General features: G+C 36.9%; 1 protein-coding gene across 1 annotated transcript; it reads left to right on the forward strand.

Moving 5' to 3' along the window:
* Positions 1 to 2,721: 2,721 nt before the first annotated feature.
* LOC111451255 (triacylglycerol lipase 2-like) lies at positions 2,722 to 8,310 on the forward strand. Its single transcript, XM_023091602.1, has 13 exons — positions 2,722 to 3,001; positions 3,170 to 3,242; positions 3,681 to 3,745; positions 4,093 to 4,202; positions 4,819 to 4,926; positions 6,497 to 6,605; positions 6,694 to 6,834; positions 6,906 to 7,016; positions 7,103 to 7,246; positions 7,327 to 7,367; positions 7,463 to 7,542; positions 7,625 to 7,720; positions 7,806 to 8,310. Exons 1-13 carry the CDS (start codon positions 2,885 to 2,887, stop codon positions 8,123 to 8,125), a joined length of 1,515 nt encoding a protein of 504 aa, XP_022947370.1. The 5' UTR covers positions 2,722 to 2,884; the 3' UTR covers positions 8,126 to 8,310.
* Positions 8,311 to 10,032: the final 1,722 nt, after the last annotated feature.

Consider the following 10,032-nt stretch of genomic DNA (forward strand, 5'->3'; position numbering starts at 1 on the left):
TAATCATCTATCTCTAGTTATTATGTTCATATCTATTTGACTTGCATTCTTCTCTGTGTGGTGATGGTGATTTGATGTGAAAATTTGTTGGGAAAGGCACTGATATGGGCATGTTCTTCATGATTTTTACTTCTAAGAGGATAGAAAATTGAGTGTTTAGGCTTTGGGGCTTGGTTCGAAAGGGGGGGGCTGATGAAGGTGGCCATTCATTGATTTCTCTGATAGGGTTCTTGATAAGAAACATTTATTGCACATGTGATGCTGCCTGCTGATTCTTCTTGCCATACCATTTCTGATTCTGATTCTGATCTCAACGTGCCCTAAAGCCAATAGAGAGGCAGGCACCCTTCCCAAGTTCTTCCCCCCTTTAGTAGGCCTTCACCAATTGCATCACTTTTCTCAGTCTTTCCTTCCCAATGCCATGTGCTTGCACCCCTCACATTGGCAAAACCCAAATCAGTAAAACTTGAAAAAAGGAACCCAAAACTGACTCGAAGGGTTTTTCCCAATTTCCCCCAAGTGTGTTTTAACATGTTTTGTTTGCATCTACAACAAGCTAATAAGCCAAGCCAAGCCAAGCCAAGCCACACACCCTCCTTATTATGATCATCATGGTGAGGCCGCCTGACCCTTGATATTAACTTCTAGCTATCATCCTTTTCTTTTTCCCTTTCCTTTGAAGCTCTGTTTATATTGCTAAGTTATAATTTTCGTAATCTTTTCTTTTCTTCGACGTTACTCGAACATGATATGGTGTTCTTGAATTTATCTTGCAATTGTGTGTCTTGCTTGAATCGGATAGCACGTGTCGTTAAGATATTGTTATATGCATGCACTAAACCTTATATTATGCTAAGATGTAGAGATTGAAAATGTGATTTAAAAAGAAAAATGGAGTGGAGTGAAAAATTGAACAAAATATTTGAGATTGATTTGAAAGGAAGGCCCAGCCAATAAGTATGATACAGGTGTTATAATTTTGTTCACTTTTCCTTCATTTTTACTCTCAAACATCTTGGGCCATGCAATTATGATACAGACTTCCAACCATAACATATGGGAAATTTAGGCTATATTTTGGTTTGCTTTCTTTATTCCTTTTGGTTCCTTGCTTTTAGATCTTCCAATTTTAACTCTAATGTTCCAACTTCAAATTGATTAATCTTAAAATATACGTTACTCATAGGTGTCTAAGCGTGTTGTTTGTGGTCGGGTGTTAGATGTCATAGGTGTCAAGACGTAATGTCATGGTCATACTTGTCTAAGACGTGTTGCCTGTGGTAACGTGCTAGATGTCACGGTCATACTTGTGTAAGGCGTACTGCCTATGACTGTATGTCTATTCCAAATCTCTTGTACTTACTTTCATGTTAGACAAATCTTTATCATTTTTGTTAGGTCAATACAAGAGTGCATATACTATTCACCAAAATCATGCCTACAGCTGCCAATGCTAAGATGCTTCAAAATATATTACAGGAGACGTGGCTAGTCGTCAATTCTTCCTACCCTTATTAAAGTCGTGGTTGTTGCTTATTTGCTGGCTAGCAAGCCGATTTTCAAATGTTTTCTAATACTTTCTTTGACCCGATTTTCTAAAATATTTTATAAAAAATGGGGCTAAAGGTTTGAGTATATGTCGGCCACGTTAACGACGACTCGAAGTCTAGTTGGCTGAGTTACTCGCCGGCGTGGGTAGGGGTAGGGTGCATGGCCGCCGGTGATTTTTGTCTCTCTATCAACCAATCTGTTATTTGTTTTCAATGCTGACTGTTCGGTGGATATGGCCAAAATCGCACCATTCATCCTTCTACCTAACAATATTCTTTTCATTTAACACTTTTTCAATTCATTGTTCTTTTTATATTCTTCGAATTTTTGTTACTATTTAATTTTGATTTTTTTTTTTAATTTAAAGAAAATTCTATTTTGGTCTTCGTTCACAGGAGAATATCAATCGAAAAGTGTCTCTCGATAAATTCAAACTATTCAATGCACCTAGTATAGATTGAGTTGGATTCTTTTTTTTTTCTGTATGGGTCGGGAATTTTTTAAAAACTAAAAATTTGGTTCTGTTCGTGAATTGTAACTTTTTTGGCCGGGTCATCCCGACCAACTCGAAATTAGGATTTACAACCCAACTTTTGTACCGGTAGTACTATACAAGCTCAGAGAGAATAATATCTTTCTTCGTTCTGCCTTTCTTTCCCATCGACTAGGAACAGACAAATAACAATTTTCACTTCGAATTCCGGACCTCAACATCCTGCTGCTCATGGTGTTTCACGATCAGTATTGAAAATGAACGGAGAAGTGGTGGAATGTGCGGAACCACATATTGGATTACTCCAGTGCAGCACGAAGCCGCTGACGCCGAGTCGGCTCCTATGCTGCTAACTATGACCTACTTAGTCCCCTGACACGGTGGAGGTTTCCTAGTGCGTCATGAGCACCAGACTAAGGGGCGGTTGAGCTAGTCAAGCAATCCAAAATTTCAAATAACGATTATTGAAAGGATAAAATAATGTGAAATTTTTGCTTATATTTTAGGTACATAATTTAACAATCCATTTAATTTAATTGCAAGGACAGAAATTCTAATATTTTAGAGAATCGGGTAAGTCTTGTAAATAATTTTCGAAAATGGTGTAAGGTGTAAATACCCTAATCTTTAAACTTCGTTTAATGGGCTAAGTTGCTAATTGGCCCAAAATTTTGTCGGGATTCAACTTTTGGCGGGCCGATCATCCTCGAAGGGGAATTGGATTCTTGAAGGGAAACAAAGGCAGGAGGATCGTGGTCTTCTCGAATTCTTTAGCGGAAATCGTCGGATTTCAGAGTATTCAATCCCGAAATCTGAACCACGAACTGCTTAGAATGCACCATGCAGAGATTAAAGGCCTCGGGAACTTCGATTATACGCTCGATTGCAGTTCCTAGGTTGAAGAGGAAGGCCGTGAATTCATTGACGGCCGTACAGGATACTTTCTATTCTACCAAGGTGATTGAATTTTCGGATGCTGAGTTTGTTAATGTTTGAAGATTATTGAAACTCGATGTTCTGATTGCTTATGGGGATTTTTTATTCAATTTTTTTCTCAAGGATGTAATCAACCCCTTTGTTCTTCTCCATTGTTTACATTGTGGTTCTGGTCTTGCGTGTTTTTAGGATGTATTCGAAAGGCATAGGGTGGTTTTTACAGTGGGGACTTCTATTGCATCTGTTGCAACTGCCTGGTTCGGTGAGTTCAGTGATTTGAATTTTCATTCCCCTTATTGTTTTTCCGTTGAATTCTGCATTTGATTATCCTTGGTACTGTTAAAGAATCAATAGGCTTAAGAGGCCAAACGTTAGATTACGATGAATTTGATCTTTTTTTGTTGATTATTTGTTTAGATATGATATTGTAGCTTTACTCCCTATATAAGAAGAAAGCCTATCTCTAATAGAAGCCGTAATGGATACACGTTGAATTTTTTTTGTCAAGCAAAGCCTTCAATTAACATCCGAACTAAATGAATGAGAAGGGATTGGTATCTTTAAATTGAAGATACCTTCTTATGAATTATAAAACATTATGACAATCTATTTGGTTTTGTGTTTTGGATTCAATGAATTGTGTGTTGATTGTATGCTTTAGAGGTTAGCAGAAGTTAAGGTTGCATTGATTCTGCTGCAGGTTACACTTTACGCCACTATCATGATGTTCAAGTTGACAAAAGGCTTGAATCTATTGAGGAAGCTGTAAGCATTATCGTGTGAATCTGTTAATTTATTTGAATGTAGTCCAACCATAATTGCATAGCCATTGTGTTCTCTTTTGTTTCACGTTAATGGCTACTTGGCACAACCGTGCAAGCACTTTCTTCATACATTTTTTCCCGAGTGTATGCATGGTTAGGGTTTGTTTTAGGCACTATAAATTTGAGAGAGATTCATGCCCTATCAAACATACAAGTAGTACACTAAAGGAATTTGTGCACTGCCACTTCTGAGCCCGTTATTTCATTTGCGCATGAATGCACTAGTTACGCCATCTCCCCTACACGAATAATGGTTAGATTCATATTTATGTTTCTGTTTCGTGGCAGATGAGAAAAAAGCATCAACTTGAGCATTCGGAAGTTGCAAAGGCTGTTAATGTTGGAAAGATCAGTACTCCTGCTTGCTTTGCAACTGCTGGAACTTCTTTGATCATTGGGTCTGGTTCTGCGTTCTAATCCCTTTTTATGATGCAATTGTTTTCATTATCATATGGACTTTAAACTCTTAGGGACATATAGTTTCATTCCTTGAGGTGGATTAAGTGCAGAAAAATAGTCTATCCTCCTCCTTGTCATGAGATGATCACTGGTAGTTGTTACTTGACTCTTTTGTGATAATTAGGGCCACTTAGGCCTCTTTCATTAGCCCTGATAAATCAACAACTAATGTAACCGTCTCTTTAAGTATTTTGTATAATAGCTCAAGCTCACCACTAGCAGATATTGTCTACTTTGGCTCGTTACGTATCGTTGTCAACCTCACGGTTTTAAAACACGTCTGTTAGGGAGAGGTTTTCATACCCTTACAAGGAATGTTTTGTTTTCCTCTCCAACCGATATGGGATCTCACCTTTTGTGACTTAAGAAACTTGTGATTCATTCCATAAACCTTTCGTTCCCTTCCTCTAATAGGTTGAAAGACACCAAGTTTTCTATCTTCAGTATTTCGTAGCTGAATCATTGAATTTTGCACTTCAATACACTACTATCTGAACTTTTTTTTGTCCATTCTCCATTCGCTAATGTAATCATTACCCAATGTGGACTGTGCAGATATTGCTTGGGATGGCGAGGTGGGAAACGTTACGCCAACAAGCAATTTAGACGAGAGCAGATGAAGTTATTGGGGGAGGCAAAACCTAGATGGCAATTGCTCACGAGGCTAAATCCTAAAGGGCTGAACTTTCCATTCAGGAGATCATCAGGCAAAGCTGGGAAGCAAGAAAGCAGCAGCAGCAGCCAAACAAGGAACAAAACTCCAAAAGATGGTGCAGCACAAGAACGAGAGGAGACAGCCACCAGTTCCAAGCAAGCAATAGCATCATGAGGAAACGGCGCAATGTCTCTTGAACTTTCATTTTTGTCGTCACCATAACCAGGCAGGTAAGTGTTTACCGGTAAGGCCTCATTCTTCTTTTGTCAAGTAAAAAAATGGAAAGAAAATGTGAGTTCTCTCTTCCAATACAACACATCTTAGTTTGGAAACTTGTTATAAGTTTTCAATTCTGTTTTCTAAATTGTTTCGATTGGACAACTTGTAAAGTTACATACACATTGAAATCATTAGTCCCAATTTTGAGATTTTGGAACTAACAGATGGCACGAGTGCCAAATTTCTGTATTGGATTTGTCCTGAACAAGTTAGTTATCTTTGTTTCAAGCAAGCAACAACCATAGGGATGTAACTTTCTTTTTTACTGTTATTTTGAGGGAATGGTGAAAAAAATTTCATCTTCAACGACCAAAGTCAACCCAAATTATTTTATGAGGACAAAATTTTATAGTTTAAAATTCTATAAATTAAATTTTTAGTTCGTATCAAAATTTGTAAATTAGTTAATTAATTGGTGTTAATTAACATTGTTTTGGATTTTTTTTTTCTTACTATTAATTCTCTCAAATAATTATTTTTTAAAAAAATTATATACTTTATTTGATATAACGTGAATAAAATTGAGATATTCTATAAATAAATAAAAAAATAAAAATTATCTTGGGTTTGGCCTTTTCTTATTAAAATACTCGGAATTCTGTCGTTAAGAGCAATCTCCAAGCATCAAAGAAATTATGATAAAACCACGAATGGAGGCATTAATGGTGATGAACTATGATTGGCATTGATTATTACAATAAATACCAAATTCAATGGATAATATCAAATTTTCATCTTATTGAAGTCGACCTGCTGCTGAAATTGGCATTCGAAGCAGCCTAGGAACTTTCTTGTTCGATTGTGGAATCTTGTCGCCGATGAACACTAAGGCTTTTCCCTTGAGCGAAATGTTAATTTGACAATGGAACGACTTGTCGGCCCCACTAGATGCCCTCGATCAATGGCTTCTGATGGGCGGAAGCGGATAGCAATTCTTGTGATTGCTCAATTCCTGTTTGTTTCTGCTCCTATTCAGCGTCGATATAAAATTCCTAAACTCCTGTGTTACACCATGAATCAAAATGAACTCGCCCGATCCCTTCAATCCGATTGTTCTTTTACTTCTGCTTTGTGGATTCATAATAGTTTCTGCATTGGAACCTGGCTCAGTCGATGGTATCTGTAAATCGTTAGTGGAGCCTCACAACTACGCTTGCGAAGAACATCTAGTAATATAGCGACTTCTTCTTCTTCTTCTTCTTCTTCTTCTTGTTCTTCTTCTTGTTCTTCTTCTTCTTCTTCTTCTTTTATGGAAATACCTAATTGATTCACAGAATGATCTTCCATTTGGGGTTTTCAGGTGATTACAAACGATGGGTTTATACTCAGCATGCAGAGAATCCCATCGGGAGGACGGACGAGTTCAGCCAATGGGCCTCCAGTTCTGCTACAACATGGTCTTCTAATGGTTGGTAATTTTGATTTTGGTGCCGTAATTTCTTGTGAAAGGATGATGTGTTTATGGATTGGTTTTACGAACTTTTTGTGATGGGAAGGATGCGGCAACATGGCTGTTGCTTCCTCCAGAAAGTTCTTTGGCATTCGTTTTGGCAGATAAAGGATTTGATGTGTGGCTTGCCAACACCCGTGGAACTAAATTTAGCCAAGGACATACCTCACTAGGCCCTGATGATCCTGTAATTGCTTGTTTCTCTTGCTTCCATTTTGATTTGCTTGCTGCTGAAATTGATATTGAGTTGTTCTTTAGGGCTTCTGGGATTGGTCATGGGATGAATTGGTAGCTTTTGATCTCCCTGCCACTCTCCAATATGTTCATAATCGTACTGGGCAGAATATGCACTATGTTGGACACTCATTGGTTAGTTTAAGCATTGCATTTTCTTTGCATCTTCGTGTTAGAGTATGTTTATCTGTGTCTGAGATGGAGAAGTTCTTGAATTGAAGGGAACATTGATTGCTCTTGCTGCATTTTCCAAACACCAATTGCTTGACATGTTGATATCAGCTGCTTTGATTAGCCCAATTGCCCATTTGGGTGATGTAACCTCCCCAATTGCGAGAAACGCTGCTGATAACTTTCTCGGTGAGGTACAATATTCTATCCTCTGTATATTCGTATTACTGTCGAGTTATGTCGTGTTGCCGATTCGTTTTATCCGTCGTAACAGGTCTTGTTCTGGTTGGGTGTCAAAGAGTTTGATCCAAGAGGGTAACTATTTGACCATTTCTCTTTTGTTAAAGGAAACTATTAGATTAGTGAAACTAGTTCATTTAGTTCTGTACTTACTTTGAATGAACAAATAGGAAGGCTGCAGTTCAGCTTCTTGTTGAAGTCTGTGCAAAGCCAGGAGTTGATTGTATCAACTTGTTGACATCTTTCACAGGTTCGAACGCTGTTTTAGTTCATTGTTTTATTTTCCAACCGAGCTCGTAGAGAGAATTATCGCTATTTTGTTTCGATTATAGGCCAGAATTGCTGTCTCAATCCATCTGTATCTCAAAACTTTCTAATCCATGAGCCTCAGCCAACGGCAACAAAGAACATGATCCATTTGTCTCAGAGTAAGGATCAAGGCTCTTCTGAGTATATTTGAATCTTTGTTGTTGTTTTGTGCGGTCTAAATATTATTTTGGGGATTATGGGCAGTGATCAGAAGTGGAACCATAGCAATGTACGACTACGTTGACGTGATCGAAAACATTAAACACTATGGGCAATCGACTCCTCCAACGTACAATATGACAAGCATTCCTAATGACTTCCCTCTCTTTCTTAGCTATGGAGGTGCTGATGCCTTGTCCGATGTCAACGATGTGCAACTCTTGTTGGATAACTTCAAAGATCACGACGGAGATAAGCTCGTCGTTCAGTTTAGAGAAGATTATGCTCATGCTGATTTTGTCATGGGAGAAAACGCTAAGCAAGTTGTGTATGATCCTCTTATCGCTTTCTTTATGCTTCAATGAATATGTTCATGTTGTGTGAATATCATGTCTATACTCGAATATATCTAAGTGCACTTAGTCGTTGGTGTCGATTGACTTGTAGAACGATGACTAGTAGGAAATATTGCATCGGTCGACAGAGGTTATGGGTCGGCTTTAGATTGTAACTTGTTATGTAAGTATAGAAAGAATGATTTTTGCTGTTAGTGTTGGCTTTATTGAATGATAGTCAAGGAATACCAGAGGCCTTTTACAGCTCTCTCACACAGATAAACCGACAACGAATGTCGTTTCCCTCATTATCATTCGGCACGAGCAAAGAAAATAGAAGGGATTGACCAAAATGACGATGTTTAAACGAGATATCTCTTAAACCAGGTATTATATCATAGAAAATTGTGAGTTGAAACAAAACCGACCGTTCTCTCTCAAAGATAGACGTTTGGCCTGAGACTGAAGTGACCCTGTGCTGCAAGACGAGCTGCTACGAAAGGATTGTGATCGACATCGTTGCTAACAGAACCGTAACACTTTTTCCTCTTTGATGACAGGAAAAGCTCTTCACAGAAAACAGCACACCGACGCGAAGATGAAGCCGGAGTCTCCTGTTTGCGCTTCGTACCGTTTGAGGACACCAGCATTTTCTTCAGCTTCCTGAAACATTTGACGAGCTTCTTCATCCTCACCGAGCTGGTTGGTTGGCTTGTCGGGTTGTATCTCTTATATATTCCATGGAGCTCTGTAGTGTGCTTTAATGTATGGTTCTAATTAGTGTTACTTCATTGCAAGAAGGATAAAGCACCTAATGTGTTTGCCCTTTTGTTGCTTTAGAACCTCAAGAGCTTGTGTTGTATGGAACTTAGAGAGTACTTTATAAAACTTATGATTTAAGTTTTGGATTGCTTGAGCTTATTAAAGTTCAAAATTATTCAATTTGATAAGTGATTTGAATACAAAAGAAACCAAACTCCACATTGATTGGTTGGAGAGCGGAACGAAGCATTCCTTGTAAGGGTGTAGAAACTTCTCATTACCAAACATGTTTTAAAACCGTGAGACTCGTGGCAATACATAACATACTGGAGTAGACAACATCTGCTTGCGGTGAGCTGTTACAAATATAACACAATTTCACTGGAAAAAAAAAATTATGATATAGGCTGGTGATCTCGGGAGATAAGACTCGTATTATTATCTTAAATGTATCGTTGGTGTTTATTGTTCATCTTGCAAACATTTAGTAGTAAATCGTGTATAACATTAGTGTAGTCCGACTCATTAAACGTGTATTTAGTAATAAATCAAGTAAATCAAGTAACTATTCTTGTAACATTCCTGTAGTTGGTTGAACTTATATTTCAAAAATATTTTTATATGTTAAAATGATTTATTAATATCTTTCAACTATTTTAAAATTAAAAAAAAATACATGAAATTTTAAAAACATTATTAATATAATTTATATTTATAAAAAAAATATTAAATATTTTTGTTATCCATTACAAATCTCTATTTAAATGACTTTGATATATTTTTTTAAAAAATAAAATAAAATTAAAATCTAGAAGATTGAAATATTATTTTTAAAATTTTAATAATAATAGAAATTAAATGAAAATCTTAACTACTAATTTTCTATTTTCGTTGAAGAAGTTATAAAATTAATAAATTATTACCATTAAAAATAAAAAAGAAAATCAGTAAATTGGAAAAAAAGAGAGAGAAATTAACTGGGCCGGGTGATGCAAATGCAACCAAGAACAACCTATCAAACCATTCCACGTAATTAAAAATTTGCAGCCTGAAAATTTTCGAAACTTCAATGCTGACGTGTAGGTCTCTCATTGGCTGTCACACGTAACACTGCAAAGCCAGACAAAAAAAAAAAAAAAAAAAAAAAAAAAAAAAAAAAAAAAAAAAAAAAAAAA

Source organism: Cucurbita moschata, unplaced genomic scaffold, assembly GCF_002738365.1.
Source record: "Cucurbita moschata cultivar Rifu unplaced genomic scaffold, Cmos_1.0 Cmo_Scf00013, whole genome shotgun sequence".
NCBI lineage: Eukaryota > Viridiplantae > Streptophyta > Magnoliopsida > Cucurbitales > Cucurbitaceae > Cucurbita > Cucurbita moschata.